The sequence below is a fragment of the Nanorana parkeri genome, unplaced genomic scaffold, assembly GCF_000935625.1.
Source record: "Nanorana parkeri isolate BGI_ZX_2015 unplaced genomic scaffold, ASM93562v1 scaffold546, whole genome shotgun sequence".
Lineage (NCBI taxonomy): Eukaryota > Metazoa > Chordata > Amphibia > Anura > Dicroglossidae > Nanorana > Nanorana parkeri.
The window spans coordinates 77,614-98,569 of NW_017306814.1; the positions used below are offsets into that span (position 1 = coordinate 77,614).

Sequence of the window (20,956 nt, forward strand, 5' to 3'; positions counted from 1 at the left end):
GAGGAACACAACTTCATATATCTCTTCGTGTGACCTCTAGTTCTCACTTTTCTGGTGTTCTGTTGTTTTCCGTTCTATCAATACATCATACTTATATAACGTCATTATTTATTCTTTCCCACATTTTAGTTTAGAGAATTAACTTAGTTTAGAAGATGCTTCAAAAATAGGAACAGATGAAAACCAGAAAATGATAAAGAAAAGTTCAGTTGTTTTAACTCACATATCCTTTGAGGAGATATCTTCTTATTCTTGTCTAGGAGAACCTTGTGATCGGTTTTTCCTCCTTGCTGTAAAGTCCGTGTTTGCCTCGGCCGAGGGTGTATATGAAAGACAAGTATGTGATATCTTTTGTCAGATCCAAAAGAGTCGGTACTTTCTTTATCAGTAAGGATATGTTGAGAGCGTCCGAAGGAAGGGATGTTGGAGCGTGTTAAAGGTCTGGATTTGAGGAGCAAGGTGTTTGTTTTAGATTTGGGTGAAATCTAAAAAAATTTGGGTCAAGTTTGTTTTCGATTTGGGTCACATACTTGTCTTTCATATACACCCTCGGCCGAGGCAAACACTGACTTTACAGCAAGGAGGAAAAACCGATCACAAGGTTCTCCTAGACAAGAATAAGAAGATATCTCCTCAAAGGATATGTGAGTTAAAACAACGGAACGTTTCTTTATCATTTTCTGGTTTTCCTCTGTTCCTATTTTTGAAGCATCTTCTAAGCTAAGTTAATTCTCTAAACTAAAATGTGGGAAAGAATAAATAATGACGTTATATAAGTATGATGTATTGATAGAACGGAAAACAAGAGAACACCAGAAAAGTGAGAACTAGAGGTCACACGAAGAGATATATGAAGCCGTGTTCCTCTGAGAAATGTATCTATCACTAAGTATATACGGAAGGGCTAGTGAAATAATCCAAACCATCTTATTACTTTTTCTGTGTTATCATTGACTAAAATACCAACACAATGGGGATACAATCTATCCTGTAAGAACAACTTTTTTGATACCTTTTTTAGGTCAGTTAAAACAACACAAAGGAGAATCTGTAATCTAAAGAGGAATCATTCTAAGGACTGGAATAAAGGTGTTAAAACTTTTTTTAGGGTCTATAACAACCGCCTAGAACAAAATAGACTTATAGTCAGTGAACTTTCATGATTTTATTTATGTCTTCTTAAGTTTGAATGGTGCTTGGTTATGCACGAATAAAGCTGTTTTTTATATGATTTTTCAAATTTGGTCCGTCCCGATCTTTGTTGAACCCTTGACTGCCTCCCCTTTGAAGGCAAGTCAGCCCTGTGTTTTTTCTATATGTGTGTGTTGGTGTTGGGTTATTTTTAAGTATGTAATACTGTGTAAACTGTTTATCAAAAGGCTGTCATCACTACCCACATTAGTTCTCTTTGTACTCCCAAGGGCAATGACATTCTCATGCGTCTGGCTGGCCCCTGCTATGGGGCCAGCCAGACGCATGAGAATTTATGTTCTGTTTTAGAGATACACTCCATTCAGTGCTTATGAGTTTCATTTAAGACATTCAGGGGACACAGTACCTACTGAGATTTTTTCATTTTTATCCTATGCATTGTACTGCCCTGCTTGACAAGTTCCTGTGGTTGCCAGTCTTATTATTTTTGGAATGCCTGTGAACCTAAACCTTGAATATGCAGTGAAAGTCTTCCCATGTTCCCAGCTCCACCATCTCTAGTACATAGAGAGGGAGGTTGCACAGATTAGTCTTACCTCGACCCTGGCTTCCTACACTTCCAGGATGTACAGGTAACATTACCATGCCTCCAGGAGGAGCTGGGAGCTATAAATTCTGCAGAAGATGCACTCCAGCCCATTGCAAGACATCTTTCTAGTGGGATTTCAAGCTCCCATGTCCTAAAAAGCGGTCATTGTCCTCCAACATGGTGACAGTGCACACTGCTTTCCCGAATTGCCAGCATTGCTTCTGTTGCTGAAACCCTCCCACTGTAATCTGCAGTGTATGGGAGGGGGAGCATGTGAAGCACAAATGAAAGAGAGTTTAGCTGTGTCAGGGAAGGAAAAGGAAGTTTTTTTGTTTATGAGACTTTTGCATAAAATAGTAACTGGCTTTGGTATTTGTGTAGACTGTTATTCAGGAGCCTTTAGTTTTACTTTGAAAAAAGTTTAATGACATACATGCAATAAGTCTAGAGCAGCATTTTCTTTCAGTCACAGCACTCCTTAAAAGTATCCAAAATCTTGAGGCACCCCATTCTAAAATGTATAAATGATGTGCTGCCCCTCCAAAACCTAAACCAGATTCTTATCAGAGATAGGGGTCTGGTATAGATATTAAGGGGGGACCCTATGCAAAAGCCCCCTTCATATCAGAGTCCCCAGTCCCTCCTTCACATTAGAGTCTTGCCATCCCATCAGAAGGGACAGCTGGAGCTACGGAACCCTCTCAAACTTCCGAATAAACACTAAATCAGAGGCCCTCCATATATCTCTTACGGGCATGTCATTACATAGAGTTCTTGAAAACTTTTCTTTCAAATGGGCACCTAACACCATCAAGTACTTAGGTATACTCCTTCCCAAAGACCCTTCGCATACGTTCATTTTGAATTTCCCCCCATTACTCTCACATATAAATTCAGACTTAGTCACATGGGCCAAAAATTATTTCTCTTGGACGGGACGCAGCAATATCCTAAAACAATCTATCCTACCACACCTACTATACCCTCTCCAAGCACTTCCAATATACATCCCCCTATCCTTTTTTCGAAGTATACAAGCGTTTTTTACGGAATTTGTCTGGGTCCGTAAACCACCGAGACTGAGTTACGATATTTTGCGGAGACCTAAGCATTCAGGGGGGATGTCGCTCCCAGATGTATACCAATACTATACTGCCACTCACTTAGCCCGTATAGTCGATTGGAACCACCACTCTCCATCTAAACTTTGGATCGAGATAGAACAATCCCTTGTTGGAGTACCACTGGCTAACTTACCTTGGAGTATAGAACCACCAACTCCTCAAATACGCTCGCACCCCACCATTGGACCCACATTAAAACTAGCAAGTATGTTCTTCGCCAAGGGATCCCTCTCCTATATCCCTTCTCCTCTTTTCCCCATACTCGATAACCCCTCTTTTCTCCCAGGTATAGGACACCACACATACTCGACTTTGAGAGGATTGGGTATCCATAAAGCCATGCATCTTTTGAAGAGCACGGAGTGGCCCTCCTTTCATGCCCTCCATACTCAACCAGAATATGGACCTCTCGACTTCTGGTCTCCCATGCGCCTAACCCACTTCCTCTCTACCATTCCACCGGTGTATAATCGAAAAAGACCGCTCACTCCATTCGAACAACTCTGTACCCAAACTGACCCTCCACGACATGTCCTCTCCTTCTGCTACACGCAATTGATTGAACAGTCGGTCCAATCCCCACTATGGTTCCTGTCAAGATGGGAGGAGGAACTCCAGATCGCTATACCAACAGAAGCCGCAACTAAATTACTGTCTCTCTCTCACCGTTCCTCAATTAGCAACAGGTACCAAGAATTAGGCTACAAAATAGTGACCAGATGGTACCGGACGCCACAAGCCCTCCACTCACTATTCTCGGACTCACCAGACCAGTGCTGGCGGTGCCAACAGTCCTCGGCAGGCATGCTCCATATGTTCTGGTCTTGCCCGGCCCTTGAGCAATTTTGGAACAAGGTGCACGCTCTTGCGCAAAAAATTACCGATGCCCCGGTTCCTCGAGACCCTGCCTTCTTCCTTTTGCACCACAACAATATATCGATGCATGTCTATTCCTGCTCCCTTACCAGACACATAGTCAATGCAGCCCGGGCCTGTATACCAGCCCTTTGGAAAAAACCTGAACCTCCGCTTATTAGACAGGTTTTAGGCCGCATCCACGATATCTACCTTATGGAAGACCTCACAAGCTCAATTAACCACAATTATACTCTGTTCTTTAATACATGGCATCCCTGGATGGAATTTATGCGTTCGCCTGAATATCTCACCCTTGGAGAGCAACTGAGATCATGACGGACACGGGGGGTACTAACATACCGTACTTTGACCTAGCTCCCTCCCTCCCTCCTTCCTTTCCCTCCTGCAGTTTCTTTTCCTCCCCCACTCTTCCACACAGACCCTAGGTATTATTGATAACCATTAATAAACCACCTGGCCTCTTCCTTACCTCACTATCCCCAATACTTATTTAATAACCCAACACATAATGTTGGTACTATGTATACACGTGTGCTCTCCATTATATCATCGCCCGCATATAACCAGCGGGGTGCTATGTTGGCTGTCTCTTCATTTTCCTTAACTCTTCTATGAAATCGATAAAGAGAGCACCTACCAATAAGGCACGGGCCAGTTAATTACATCAGACGTCTCAAATGATAGCGCTGCCGGCATAAACACCGGACTACCCATCTTTGGACCCACCACATGAGCTAGAAAGCTGTTTCCCTTTTTCCTTTTTTAGCCTCAGGTGCCTGTACGGCTAAACAACTAGTTGTTTGTTTTTTGACAGTTTTGAAATGACCGTGCTGGTTTACACTTGTACAGATTGTATTATGTATACCCTTTTCATTTTCCTGCACTGTCCTCTATGTACGGTGTAAGCTTTAAAAAAAATTTATAAAATAAAGAATTTATAAAAAAAAAAAAAAGAAGGGACAGCTGGAGTAGCATGGCAGGGGGCAGAGCAGGCCTGGACAGAGGCAAACTTCTGTCCTTTTCTTAATGGATCCCACCCTCCCTGGATTGGCGGAATTTGTTTCCATGGTGCAGGTGGCTGGCCTGCCTGCACCATGGAAGGGTTTCATGCTTTCATGCTGTGTGCAAATTTTGAGGCACCCCTGAGGAAGCCAGAAGGCACTCAGGTTGCCCCAGCACACTGATTGAGAAAGGTTGGTTTAGCGTCTCTACATAAATATCTCTGTTTGTCTTTATCTGCTTCTATTATCTGGTGCACAACAGATTTTGTCTGTCTATAGAAACAAAGGGAATGTTCTCAGACTTACCCTGAAAAAAATTCTCAGTGTGGATCAGGACATTTGTACGCGGCCTTTCTCTGTCGGGGCTTTCTGCAGTATATAAAAAAGATACGGGCCAAAAAAGATGTATTTTTTTCCATTACATGGGAAGCAGTAACATGGCTCTCAGAAGTGGCAGTTATGGTGACTGGAGACTGAAATTTTATGTGATGTCGTATTTGAGGTCTGTATAGAATACTTCATTTTCATTGAGCATCTCTTAAATAATTAATGTTAGCCTGAGTTCAGCGTAGGTGTAAAACTGCTCTGGGGACATACATTACTGTCACAGCAGCAAGCTTGTTAGTTCCTCGGAGACAAAGCTTCTGTCAGGCTGTCATTACAGAAAACATGGTGTATGCTATTTCAGAGGATCTCTGTGTACTCAGGAGGCAGCCATTTTCTCACTGCATTTAATATCTGAGAGGGTGTAGTTTATCTAATCAGTGGGAGCCTGTGGCCTCAGATGTCTTTGTATTGGCTAATGGTGTTCCTATAAACAGTTACTTAGTAAATTCTAGATGCCAAAACTTCTTCATAAGTAGTTTTTTTTTTACTGACCATAGGTGAGCAGATTTTTTTTTTAATATAAATAATAATTAAAAAATAGTATAAATAAATTATACCAAATAATTTATAAATGAAATCTGCATGGTGCAGATGCAATTAAAAAAAGTCCTGCTTACTGCATCTTTGATGCGGTTTTCTTGAAAATGCATTACATAGAGTTCACTGGTATCTTATTAAATATACATAAATGTAAAATGCATGTAAAAGCTCAACACACATACAGTGCAATGTGCAAATGTGAACCGGGCCTCCGGTTACAGGAAACCAATCAGAGTAGTTAATGGAAATTTCTGAGGGTTGCTTGCTGGCCTATGAAACCTATAGCACAGCTACCTAAACATATTATGTTGTAACTTGTGTTTCTATACTGTCACCAATTTCAGGTGAATTTGTGGGCCACATTCATATGGAGAAATATAAGACTGGCTGTGCTAATTAGTCGACTGATTCTCGTTTGTGTGTTGTCCCTTTCTCATAAGAAAATTCAATCTAAATGTGTTCTCTGTGTTCCTTCCCTTAGCTTCCAGCAATTACGATATTTCCAGGCAGTTAAAATGATAGCATGTCTCTTTAGATTATGCCTTTATGAATACCAATGAACAAATCTAAAAGCACAGCAGACACCCTGATGTCTATTGTTTTATTATACCAAGCTAGTTATCTGGTTTTGATAGGTGCTAACACTGTGTTGCCTTGTTTAGAAAAATATAATGGCTAACGTATTGTTTAAAGTCAAAGAGCAAGAACAATTTCCCGTTGAAAAGCCCATGTAGGCATATGGATTCCAATCACGTTTTAGTTTGAGATAATGATTCCAGCATGCAGAGTTGTTATGCAGTAAGAAGCAGCATGCTTATTAATTTTGTGAAATAGTGATCAACAGTGAGCCGACTTATGCATTAATGATTTTGTGCTCTTCCTTTTTCAAGACTTTGGAAGCCAACTGGAAGATAATTCGTGATGAGGGGCTTGCTGTAATGGATGAAACCAAAGGCTTTTTCGTTCCCGAAGATGAAAATCTGAGAGAAAAGGGAGACTGGAGTCAATATACATTGTGGCAGCAAGGTAAGTAGCTAATAAAAATGCTTATGAAGAGATTTTTTTTTTATGTCTAAATGATAATGTTAGGTACACTCAAAACTGATATTTCAGAAATGAGTGGATGTTATCATGCTTGATCACCTACAGATTTCCTTTAGCTCTCTGAGTTTCTGGATATATTATATTTCCGCTTATGTTCCCAAAACCACCCACCTACTATGCCTCACTCTCAGTTCTAGAACTACATTTATTTCACTATATGGAAAAAAACAAGGGTGGGAGCACAGCCAGGAACTTCAGATTGGAGATCTTAAAGTGACACTAAACTTAGTAGTTAAATCTGCATCTAAAAATACATTCAAGTACCCTAGTCACAAAAATGTATCTTATTTGTGTATCACTCGGCTGTAGATACTCAAATCATCTCTGAATTGGTGCTGACACTGTCCTTCCTTCTGGAGGGTGGCTACTTTTGTTCCCTATGGTCCCTGTGTGTGTTGTAAAGTAGTCACCAGTCCAAGATCACTCCAGTCATGGACTACAATCTAAATACAAATTAGCAAAGTAAACATGACATTGTAGTCCATCATGGGAAGGAGCTTGGAGTGGTGGCTGATTTACAACACATGCAGGGACCATGGGAAACAAAAGTAGCCACCCTCTAGGAGGAAGAACAGTGTCAGCACCAATTCAGAGATGATTTAAGGATCTACAGCTGAGTGATACACAAATAAGATACATAGTTAAGGTACTTGAATGCATTTATAAGATTTAACTCTTGAGTTTAGTGTCACTTTAAAGGTGGAAAAAGACTGTACAACAGTGATAGCCTGTCATTTGGATAAAGTTGATAAAGTGACAAGACAACATTTAAAACAGCAACCAAAAGTTAACTGCACATTTTAGTCTTCAGAGACCCCAGAAACCCACAAGCCCAGGGCACCCTGCATTTAACTATCAACTTTCCAGACAGAAAATGTGCACTATACCGCACTTTGGACAATGGGCATTTATATATTGCTAATATAGCTAACAGGCTCCACACTGGAGACTGACATTTTATACTGGGTCCCCTAGAATAAATGGAAATATGTCTAAGCTGAAATCTTCTACCACTTGGACAACTTTATTCACTTGACAGATTTGCTATGTTTTTCATGCAGGTTTCCTATGTATTCCATTCACCCACTGACAAAAAGGGCTATGTAATTCTTAGATTGGCTACATCAAGATGCATGTTGATCCTGACCTACTTAAATGTAGGCATAAATAATAATAGTAATAATAATAAATACATATTCACGTAATTCTGGATGTTGCAGAATTGAACACAGTCTATATAACATGTAATGTGGGACTGAACAGATTATTTCATTCTTGAACATTTGCCTTTTCTTTAGGTCGGAAAAATGAAAAGTCCTGTAAAGCTGCACCTAGGACATGTGCTTTTCTTGAAAGATTTCCTGAATCCACTGGATGTCGCAGGGGGCAGGTACATGGAAACAGTTCATCTGCTGTTTTCTCTTAACCTTAAGTGCAAACACTGGAGCAAAAGGACCCCAATTGGGATCCTAGAATGTGTTTTAGAGGTCCCCAGTGTTCCACGTTTTCAGTGCATTATATTTAGAACCACAAAATGTGGTGTGTTCTAGAATATTGGTATACTTGACTACTGGGACTCAGGACTAATGGCATGTCAACCTTTAGAGCCCAGATTTTAATGAATGTTAGCACTGATATAAACCACCCTGTTGTATTATGGAGGCTTTGGAGCTAACAGGATACATACAGGTGTAGCACGTTTAGTACTGTGCTTTGCAGTGCATGATTGGTACAATTCTCAGTAACTGTTTTATTCCATTTAAGTATTTGTACAGAAGGCCACTGCAGACCCCCATATGTAATTATATATAGAGATTTGGTTGTCATGTTAGAAAATAACAGAGTGCTGTATCCTAGACAAGGTGTCATTAAAAATATGTATGATATGACTTTTACTAAACGTTTATCTTTCTGCTTAGATCAAATACTCAATCATGCACCCTGGAACTCATGTGTGGCCCCACACGGGGCCAACAAACTGCAGACTGCGGATGCACTTAGGATTGGTTATACCGAAGACTGGTTGTAGAATAAGATGTGCCAATGACACCAGGTAAGATTTTAGTTTTGTATACACATGCCTAATACTTGTAGGTTTACGTGTGTAAATGGTTTTAATTTGAAAACTCTTTGAAAATTTCAAAAACTGTGGCATAGTGAAAATAGTGAAATAAATGTTTGTGTCTATGATTCACATATGTAAGGTGGCCATACACCTTACAAACATCGCAAGACTTTTGTACTATCTGCCCATCTTGGACAGGCAGATCGTACTTGCGATCATCGCAAGCCCGCCCCATGAGGGGCGGGCTTGCGATGACTGCAATGCTGAACGGGCAGTGTGCCGTTCAGCAGTTGTCGAACCAGCAGGCCACTAACCCGCCGAGAATCGTACGATTCCCGGCGGGTTTTCCAGCCTGCTTGTTCGATGGAAGACGTGCGACCGTACAGTGGATACGGTCGCATGCCTTCCATACACTTTGCGATTATCGTACATAATCGTACAGTGTATGGGCACCTTAAATCACAGCCACACAATCAAAAATAATGTTTTTTTTAGAATCTGCATCAAAATCACAGAACAACAAACAGTTTCGAGATCTTTCTTGGCTCCTTTATGAAGGCATAAGTGACCCTTTTTTAAATGGCCCATGCGAGTCCTTGAAATGTTAGTTTTTTGGTGCTTTGATGCAAAACCAATAAAGGTGATTTTTTGAAGTAAGCCATTGGTGGCACACGTATATCTCAAATAGTTTTTTTATTTAGCAATGGAAAACAGAGTTAGGGACCCAGAAAAATGTACATTGAACTGTAGCAGAAAAAAGGATGAACAGCTCTGTTCTAGGCTACACACGGTAAGTTGTGAAGCACAAGGAACTGCATGAATGATTTCTGCAGTTTTTTTTCCACTTTGGCAGATTTAAAGAGTCTTCCTATAACTAGTGCAGAACTGTGAATTATTTGCCGTGCAGGTATTTTGTTTTTGCATGTATGATAGGTAATGACACAAATTACTTTTTTTTTTCCTTACCTTTTACAATTTTTTTTTACTGAGAGTAAGATGGAAAAAAGAGCCCTGTTCTTTAAAAGGACACATTGACTAGAATAGCTGTGATGTTTTTCCATTGCAGGTGTGTGGCAAGGTCCAGTGTCAGCAGTGTAGCAAGGAACATCATACTCGTATATGTGTGATTATTTCTGGTAGCTTCTAAGCTGTCTTCTAAGCCTTCAATTAAGCTGAGGTTTTGTAGTATTATACCTTGTGCTGATGATATTCTGCCTTGTTTTCAGTTTCTTACATTTCCTTTTGCAGTTTTTAGAAAATCTTAATATATCATTAAGATATCCTAATATATCATAGTGGCTTGTAGAATTTCTGTCAGTGCAAGGCAGCAAAAAATGAATGACAGTTTTCTACCATTTGGTCTCCTCTTCCCTCATTACTCATGCTTGGTTTATTATTATTGCTCCTCAGTGCCACGGAGACGATATCCAACACCTCAAGGTCTTTACCTCATTGTCAGAACTGTCTGCTTCCCCCTCAAGATATTTTAGGGGCTAATGTATAAATGAAGGAGGCTGAAATGAAAATGATTACAGTTACCTTATTATTTTAACTTCCATTCTAAGGGCAGTGTCACAATTTAGACCTGTGAGATTTTAACACTTTCAAATAGTTCTCAATACATCATGCTGATTGATTGCTTGTGTGGGAAAAGGTTGAAGGTTCCTGCAATTTATTACATAGAATACACTCCGGTCATCCATAACATTATGAAGACCCGCCTAATATTGAATAGGTCCCCTTTTTGTCGGCAAAACAGCCCTGACCCGCCGATGCATGGACTCCACTAGGTCTCTGAAGGTATGCTGTGGTATCTGACACCAAGCTCTCAGTAGAAGATTCTTTATATCCTGTTAGTTATGAGGTGGGACCTCCATGGATCAGACTTGTTTTTCCAGCACATCTCACAGATGCTCGATTGGATTGAGATCGGGAGAATTTGGAAGCCAAGTCAACCCGTTGAACTTGTTGTTCTGTTCCTATTCTCAAACCATTTTTGCAGTGTGGCAGGGTGCATTATCCTGCCATCAGGGAATACCATTTCCATGAAGGGATGTATTTGGTCAGCATCAATGTTTAGGTAGGTGACACGTGTCAAAGTAACATCAACATAAATGGCAGGACCCAAGGTTTCCCAGCAGAACATTTCTCAAAGCATCACACTACCCCTGCAGGCTTGCCTTCTTCCCATAGTGCATCCTGGTGCCATCCTTTCCCCAGGTAAGTGACGTGTGCACACCGGGCCATCCACATAATGTAAAAGAAAGCATAATTCATCAGACCAGACCACCCTCTTCCACTGTTTCATGGTTCAGTTCTGATGCTTATGGGCCCATTGTAGGTGCTTTTGGCGGTGGATAGTGGTCCGCATGGGCACCCTGACCGGTTTGCTGCTCACAGCCCCATACACAACTAACTGTGATGCACTGTGTGTTCAGACACCTTTCTATTGGAACCGAAATTATCTTTTTCCGCAATTTCAGCTACAATAGCTCTTCTATTGGATCGGACTACACGGGCCAGCCTTCACTCCCCATGTGCATCAATGAGATTTGGCCACCCATGACCTGCTTGCTGGTTCAGCGGTTTTTCTTCCTTAGATCACTTTTAGTAGGTCCTGACCACTGCAGATTGGGAACAGCCTACAAGAGCTGCAGTTTTGAAGTTGCACCGACCCAGTTGTCTAGCCATCTAAATCTGGCCCTTTTCAAAGTTGCTCAAATGCTTTAGCTTGCCCAATTTTCATGCTTCCAACACATCATCTTCTGGGACAAACTTTTGTTCACTTGCTGCCCCATAGATACCACACACTTCCAGGTACAAGATAATCAATGTTATTCACTTCATCTCTCAGTGGTCATAATGTTGTGGTTGATCAGTGTAGATCCTGTGTGCGTATATATATATATATATATGTATACATATGGTTACTATGGTTACATCATGGTTTTTCCTTGTTAAATGGAACCACCACACCAAGGTGTGTCTAGGATGTGTAAAGAAACACATATACACAGTATAATCAGCTCTCCAAGTTTTTCCTGCAGCATATAGTTTGAGCAAGTGTCAAGGAAATGTCTTCACACAATGTTGTTACTTTACAGGAGCTGGGAGGAAGGCAGAGTGCTGATTTTTGATGACTCTTTTGAACACGAGGTGTGGCAAGATGCTGACTCCTATCGGATGATATTTATTGTGGACGCTTGGCACCCAGAGCTTACACAGCATCAAAGGAAGACTCTGCCAGCCATTTAAATGTGAAGTGAATGGGTTTACAGAGTCTAATCAGATGAAGGAAAAGTGAAATTGTAAAGCACTAAACACACACTGATTTCACTACTACATATACAGTATGGTTATACCTGATATATTTCTTGTACATACAATATCATTTTTGTACCAATTTTTTATTTGTCAGTGTAAAATAGCATCATTGAATTGAGGTTCAATTGAGAATTGAGATCATGCTCACTCATACTACTTTTCTGAATGAAAAACCACTATTAATTGTCCTGTAATATTGAGCTATAATACTGTACTTTTTAAACCTGCTTTTTAAAACCTGTTTTACAGCTGCTACTGCCTATACACGATCAAACCTGTAACTGAACTGTAAGTTTTCACTAGATGGACATTGAGTACACTCAAAACTGTTCTTTTGGCATTGAGTGGATGCTGTTTGAAGTGCCTGCTGATTATGTCTGTATGGCAATCCGGCCGGAAGACCTCCTCGCTGGAAATGGCTCCACCCCTGCTTATGGCCTTCTTTTCTAGCTTGTTAGGCTTCAGGACTAGTGTGGTATCCAGGCTCAGTTTTCTGCATTTTGCAAAGGCAGTAATATTGTAAATTTGGAATCTTCAATGGAGAAATTGCTGCTAGAGTGCAAAGGAGATGCTTGTAATAAGAAATCAGCCTGTCACTTTGAGCCTACATTTTATTCTGGCTTAAATTGATATTAAAGTCAAAAGGATTTAAAGCTATTTCCAATGCTGATGAAATCACTTACAATGTATGCTGCTCCTTGATGGTTAATAGTTTTAGTTTCCTGCAGAATCAGCTGGTCCTCTAAGTACTGGTCCTGACTTCCTATTTTAGAGTGACTCCTTTCTCAAGCAGAGTGTGTATGCTAGTAAGCTGTGTGTGTCTCCACAAACACACACCAGAGTAACGTTGAAATCAGTAAATGTCCATGTGTTAAGCAAATGCTGTCACTCAGACAAGCGCTTTTGGGGCCATGTAGGGTCTCTTCATCAGGCTCAGAGATGAGGTTAATGAAGGGACCCTGCGTGGCCCCGAAAGCGCTTGTCTGAGTGACAGCATTTGCTTAATAAATGGACGTTTACGGATTTCAACGTTAGTCTGGTGTGCTGGTGACATCCTTATCAAGTATTGCTATTTATGGTGCCATCCATAGTCACTACAAGCATCCTTCGCATCATATTGGGATATCTGGTAAGGAGTGCAGCAGGACATTTCTTCATTATCCACAAACACACAGACACAACGAATCAAGCTACTTCCCTCTCCCCTGGCCCCCTCTCCTCACTCCTCCCTTCAAGCTAGTAGATGAACACTTACTGGAGTCTGCTCATTCCCTATTGATCTTGTACTGGACAGGAAGTTCAGGGAAGCTGAGAGACTTGGAAGCAGCTGTTCAGAAACATGATAATTGTAATTGTTTGGGCAAAAATGTAAAGCAATGCTTTGCTGGGCAATGTATGTTTGTTTGATTTGGATTCATTATTGAAAAAAATGTGAGCATTTAATACTAATTAATGTAATGAAACCTCCAATAAGATTCCAATTAGACAATTCTACTCTCCATAAAATAATTCCTCATGAGAGAACTGTAGTTGTACACTGTTGGGAAATAGATTTACTGACCTGACATACACAATAATCATTATGTGACAGCAGGGCCGCTGTGCTAAGTCGGGTAAACTTTTATCCATATTTGTTCTCAGAGTCTGAACCTGTGTCATATTGCCCCTAACCCATACGTGCAGAAAATGACATACATATCTAGGTAATTTACGAAAATTCACTTCTGCCATTGCAGCAGTATGTTTCACGTTTGATGCTTTTACATTTCTGCAGCCTCATGCTGTCCAGCTTCTTTTGCATTTTTTGTTACTTTGAAATGTAACTTCAGAGAATTCTGGGATGTGATTATAAGCACTACCAGGGTCAGTGATTATCATTGCATTTAATATTTGGACTGACCTACCTTATAGTCATCAATACTAACACCTGATATGGCTTTTGGATGCTGTTAATGTAATTGTCTGTCAATTATGAAAGCAAGGTTACCTTAAAGATGCATTTCAAAGAAAAAGGGATACCCAGTTCACAGTTTTTAAAAAGTTTCCAACTTAACTGGCAATCTCATGCAGCTTGTACTTCAGGGTGTAAGAGCACATAAAGCACATCCATTGTTCCTCCTGTGCCTCCTTGTTCCTTGAGAATCAGAGTTTTTTTCGTGGACTTCTGTGAGGGTGACACATAGTGGCTGATGAAATGAAAACAGGAGCAATAAATGGGGCAGTGTGTCAGAGCAGCCAGTCAAGTTTAATAAGATATCTTATTAGTTGCCCTGGGCAATTGCTCCTGTTTTCTTAGCACTCTCTTTGCTTCTCATTCCAAAAGTAAAGACAGATAGATGTGCTGACCGACACGATGTGTGAATGTGTCCAACCAGGTGGGATAACAAGGATATGATGTTGAGTATAATGTACACATCACACTGCGTCATTAATTTCCGTGCCTATTCTTAAGAACTTTATACACTGCCTGGCCAAAAAAAAGTCACACGCTCTATTTGTTTTGAACCGCCTTTAGCTTTGATTACGGCACTCATTCGCCTTGGCATCGTTTCTATAAGCTTATGCAATGTTACGACATTTATTTAAATCCAGAGTTGGATTAATTTTTGTTGTAGTTAGGATTAGATCCACTGCGTAACGTCTTCTCCAGCACATCCCACAGATTCTTAATGGAGTTAAGGTCTGGACTCTGTGGTGGTCAATCCATGTGGGAAAATTATGTCTCAAAGCATTCCAGCATAATGTATCATATGCAATTGTATTTCTTCTTCATATGACTACATGTTATTGCTGTCCCTGTTATTATGCATTTGATCAATTCCAGTTTTTGGTTTTGAGCCCAAACACACACATGATATGGGGCCTATGAGCCCAAACACACACATGATATGGGGCCTATTTATGTAATAGTTAAAATTAATTTTTCTAGGTGCTTAATTAGGTAAATTTGGATTTTATTAAAGCAGATTGCCTTTTTAGGTTTGCTTTATTACATTGATATTTGATATCATTTGAAGTGGTGTTTCAGATTTAGTCAGTTTGAGTCCTTTCATCACTTTTTTTTTTTTTTTAGCTTTAAATCAAAGTTAATGACTCTTGCAAACATTTTTTACCATATTAATACCCAGATGATGGAAAGCCCGCTTGAGATCTGTAATACACAATAATGTCAGTGCTTTCTAATTACAATTTTCGAATAAATATCAAGTACTGGGTTATTTTATGTGTCAGCTGTCAGATTGCATGATCCCTGTTTAATTAATAGTTCATAAGTGGGGGTTTATATAGTGAATACATTCTAAGTAGCACCTAGTATATTCATGCAACAGGGAATGTCAGTAACCAAAATAGAAAAGGAAAAAAAATAAGAAATAAGGATACATTTTCAGAAAGTATCCAAAACATTGTTGCTAGTTGACCACTGCAAAATGTAGAGAGTAGATAGGGTTAACATGAAAAAGGGACTGAAGTAGGGATGAGTGAAATTGACAGTTCTGAGATTTCTGCAACAATCAGGTGATTTCTGTGAAACGTCACCGTTTTGATCAAATAAATTGGTATTAATATGGAAGGAGATATTCAGGTGGTTTTGGTAGGCAAAATTGGGTGGTACGATGGGCTTTAAATGTCTTCTGAGGGTTAAGGATAATCCTTGATATCATCCTGGTCCTGTTCTTGTGCCAAAAGTTCCTTCATTAGCCTAATTCTTCTTTTTTTTTAACAGAAAGAAAATTTCAAATGGCAACAGTACACAAATAACAATGGAATAGAGACATAAAAAAATACAGATATAAAAAACGTGATATGATATATTCATTTATAAATAAGTTAATATATTAAAAATATAATAAATATATCCCCTCCCCCCTAAAAAAAACCCTCCAAATTAGTAACTAGCAGCTCCATGAGCGAACTTGAGAGTATCTGCTTTAATACCATTTTGGCTGTGGCAAAATTATTTTACCACAATCACTCTGGTTATGCTGAATCTGAACCAGGATCCCAATTTTACAAATTTTTATAGCAGTTCTATTGACCTGAGCAGCCAATTAGAAACCATGCCAGAAGGGCTAAACTAAGGACGTACCTTGTCTTGGACCATGTTGTAGCTGTGTACTGGTCCTGAGCATGGTTGTTCCCCCTCCCCACTCCCCCGCTGGTCTGAGTGGGCACCAATGGTTCTAATTTACTCCAGTGTTCAAGTTCCATGCTCAGGCATGGTTAGCAATTACACATATGCATACTGTTCCGAAGTCCAACTGAATCATGCCCAAGGTCACCTCTTTTAAGCTGACCAGGGCAAAGTACAGAGTGATTACACTAGGGCTGCAGCTAATGATTATTTTCATAATCGATTAGTTGCCCGATTATTTTTTCAACTAATCGAATGGTTGCATTAAAAAAAATTCTCTCTCAATACTTGCCAACTATTCTCATAATCGATTATTATCGATTTAGTTGTTGAAGCCCCAGATTACACTAGTCAAATATACTGAACTTTGAACTGGACTTTGGAGGTCAAACGTGCTCAGGCATAGTACATACACCCTAGTGTGATTGTCATTGCTTTATTGTTTGCTTTGTTTTTTAAGAACTCCCTTACCTAATTTGCTTGTGAATCAAATACTAACAGACTGCCTCATCAAATATTCCTTTTCAATGGTGTGAGTCTGAAAGTTAAATATTGTTTGCAGTAGGGATGCACCGATACCAGGCATTTGGGTGAGTACTCGTACTCACCCAAATGCTCCGATACCTAGCACGAGTACTTCCTGTATCAGGAAGGCGGGCAGCGCATCATTACACGCTGCCCGATTTTCTGATTAGCCAGGAAACGGCTCCATGCTCTCCTGTCACTTGTGATGAGAGAGCATGACGCCGACTTCCCGGCCAATCAGGAAGCCGGGTAGCGTGCAATGACGCGCTGCCCGGCTTCCGGATTGGTCAGGAAGCTAGCAAAGCCGGGCGCCGTGTAATGACGCAGCGCCCGGCATTCTGATTGGCCGGGAAGCCGGCGTCATCTCATGAATCATAATATTAAGAAAGTGACCTTAAAGCATTAGTTTGTATTGCTTTAGAAAAAATGTGACCTGTCCCTTTAAGAAAAAGTATCGGTAATTGGTAGCTGCGAGTACTTGATCAAAAGTATCGGTACTCGTACTCGGTCTTAAAAAAGTGGTATCGGTGCATCCCTAGTTTGCAGTTTTAGCACACTTTCCATATGTTAATTGCCACATTACCCATTTCCTTTATATATCATTCCTTTTACTGATTTATTTTCATACTTCTTCCATTGACATCACCTGCACTTTCTAATAATACTGCTTGCTGGGAAAGAATTGTACATACAGGGAATCTTCTATATGTACAGTAAGGACTTGTGTAGACAGGATGACTTTTCAAACCGAATTCCTCCTGCTCTTAAAATGCTGTCTTTTCAGGGGTTGGGGGCAAACCATGGGGAGCAAATACATTATCTGCATTATCTCACACAGGTCTGAAGCAGTACTTCAGTCAGGGCAGCACAGTGTAAATGGTTAGTTGCTGGAAAACATTGGATCGAATAATTACAGTGACCCTGCTTTCAGTGCGATCGCCTGCGCAAAAAAACATATGGCACAACAATGCCTGCAGTGCCATTGACTTGAGTGCACCACCACTACTCCCCCTCCTGCCCAGAAAGCAGGGAGGCTATAATTATGCGATCCAGTGTGTTCCAGCAACCAACTGTTCTGGAACACACTGGATTAGGTGTGAACAAGCCGTGATGATGCAAAATATTTTTTATTGTTATACAAACATGAAACAAGACAAAAAAACCCCAGAAAACTTGAGGGTACATAACTATTCACCCCCCGTTAATACTTTGTAGAGCCACCTTTCACAGCAATTACAGCTGCAAGTCTCTTGGGGTACGTCTCTGTAAGCTTAGCAAATCTAGCCACTGGGATTCTTGCCCATTCTTCAAAAACTGCTCCACCTCCTTCAGTTTGGATGGGTTTCGCTGGTGTACAACAATCTTTAAGTCATGCCACAGATTCTCAATTGGATTGAGCTCAGGGCTTTGACTAGGCCATTCCAAGACATTTAAATGTCCCCCCTTAAACCACTGGAGTGTTGCTATACCAATATGATTAGGGTCATTGTCCTGCTGGAAGGTGAACCTCTGTCCCAGTCTCAACCTGTGGCAGACTGAAACAGGTTTCCCTTAAAGAATTTCCCTGTATTTAGCGCCACCCATCAGTCCATCAAGACCAGTTTGCCAGTCCCTGCCGATTAAAAACATCCCCACAGCACCATGCTTCACTGTGAAGATGGTGTTCTTGGGGTGATGAGAGGTCTTGGGTTTGCACCAGACATAGCGTTTTAGAAGGTAAAGTTTCATTTTATGCACGATTGATAACAATGCTGCTGTCAAAGTTATGTTGACTAAATACTGTCACATCACTTTGGTCTCAGACTAGTTTTTGTCATGTCACTTTAGTTTTGTTGTTTCACTTTTACTTACAGTAATTTTTCTTATGTCACCGGAGGTTTTGTCCCGTCACTTTGGTCTTAAAATCATATTTGTTGTGTAATTTTGGTTTTTAGACTGTTTTTCTTAGATGTTCTCCTATGTCATCCTAGTCTTTGTTTTGTCACTTTGGTTAGAGTAGTGCAGGGGTAGGCAACCTTGGCACCCCAGCTGCGGTGAAACTTCAAATCCCATAATGCATCTGCCTGTGGGAGTCATGCCTGTGGCTGATAGAGTCTTGCAGTGCCTGATGGGACTTGTATTTCCACAACAGCTGGAGTGTCAAGGTTGCCTATCCCTGGAGTAGTGTTTTTCATGTCACTTTAGTCTTAGACTAGATTTTGTTGCATCACTTGCACTTAGAATTTTTAGTCACAAATGTTCTGCCATTTTGGCCAGGAATGTGCCATCATGCTGCTTTTCATTGTAATGTATTCTTATGGGTTATATTCAATTTATAGGTTTGGTTTAGGGGTATAGATTAGGGATTAAGGTCAAATTAAACCTGTGATTTTCCCATGCAGGACAAATTAACAGGTTTACTTCACCTCATGCTTCCCCAATAGCATATATTTTTCCCTTTGCTCCCCTGTTGCCATTCAGTAGCTGAGAGCAAAATTACCTGTTACTTCTGGGTATGGGAGAACATGTAACTCACTCCTCATCCTCCCATGTGAAAGTGCTGTTGCTTGGTGTCATGGGGCAACGCTCGGAGCTTACACAGGGCATCCTATCTCCTTGTGGCTCAATGGATCGTAGGGGAAGTACATGTGTGCTCCTGTACAGGTGATAAATAAAGGGAACCTGTTCCTTGACCTGCTTGGAATAGGCTGAGGTTAGCTTAGAGTTACTGGATAAAGTCAGGATAGGAATAGCTTACTAAATGTAATGGTCCTTATAATTTTGTTAGCATGAGTAATGGTTGAGCCTTTTCTGCAACTTAAAGTGACCCTAAACTCAGGAGTTAAACCTTAAAAATACATTCAGGTTCCTCGACTATTAACAAAAATGTATCTTATTTGTGTATTACTCAGCTGTAGATCCTCTAATCATCTCTGAATTGGTGCTGACACTCTCCTTCCTTCTGGAGGGTGGCTACTTTTGTTCCTAGGGTCCCTCTGTGTGTTGTAAAGTAGCCACCACTCCAAGCTCAAATTATTAAACTAAACATGAGATTGTAGTCCATCACGGGAGTCAGCTTGGAGCGGTGGCTTCTTTATAACACACACAGGGGCCCATGAGAAACAAAAGTAGCCACCCTCCAGAAGGAAGGACGGTGTTAGCACCAATTCAGAGATGATTTGAGGATCTACAGCCGAGTGATACACAAATAAGATAAATTTTTGTTAATAGTTAAGGTACGTGAATGCATTTTTAAGATTTAACTCCTGAGTTAATTGTCACTTTAAATTAGTGTACTGATGCCAGGTTGTTTAGGTATTCTAGTGATTTATTCAGTTCAGTCCTTTTTCATGAGGTAAATATTGCATTAGCGAAATAAATACGTACAGTTTCCTATACTTGACATCATGTGTAAAAGATTGTTCAATTTTCAAATAGAAATCATTTGGATCTTAGCGCTGAAATTGTGGAGTGGATCGTCAAGTTCTATTTTATCACAGCTGTACTGAGGCTTGTAAAGCAGCTTGCGGAAAAACATCAAAATTTCATTATCTCTTCCTTCTGTTCAGTGACTTGGCCAAAGTAATATATTATCAATGACTGCAGAACAGGATTTAATTTTATTTTATTTTCATTAATTTTAACATTGTTTAGTCGTTTAATTTTTTATGCCATTACAAGATAAATGTATTTTTGTTTAAGAGTAAACTGTTTCTGACAAGGCTCCTTCTGTTCCTGGAAATTCTGCACCAAATGAAAAGTTGGTAGCCTGAACAGGAAAACCGATTAAACTGCACCCAATAAACTTTGCATACCATTTGCATAGGACATCTCTGCATAGTAATACAAAGGAGCCAGGACAAACAGCTGCAGTAACAAATTCAATAGGCTGTGTATTGCCAATGAGCAAAGGCGTACATGGGGCAGAAACATGACAGCAGTGCTAGTGTCAATCATAGACACAGTGTTAGTTTTGGCCAGGGGTGGCAGAAGTGCATAGTAATCTGTACTATGATACAAAACTGCCTTACTGAAGAAAATCAAAAGAAAAATCACTGCAGAGTTAATATACTGTTTATAATACATACACACAAATGTAATTACTGGTATTAGGAGATAAACTTCAATAACAAATGTATAAAACAGCTTCTGAAA

General features: G+C 40.2%; 1 protein-coding gene across 1 annotated transcript in view; it reads left to right on the plus strand.

Moving 5' to 3' along the window:
• ASPH (aspartate beta-hydroxylase) overlaps positions 1-12,232 on the plus strand; it is a 54,469-nt gene extending 42,237 nt beyond the window's left edge. Inside the window, exons 10-13 of the mRNA XM_018561812.1 lie at positions 6,563-6,698; positions 8,075-8,166; positions 8,696-8,829; positions 11,946-12,232. Of these exons, the coding sequence (XP_018417314.1) occupies positions 6,563-6,698; positions 8,075-8,166; positions 8,696-8,829; positions 11,946-12,096 (513 nt within the window). The 3' untranslated portion in view covers positions 12,097-12,232. The remainder of the gene's footprint in view (positions 1-6,562; positions 6,699-8,074; positions 8,167-8,695; positions 8,830-11,945) is intronic.
• The last annotated feature ends 8,724 nt before the right edge of the window (positions 12,233-20,956 follow it).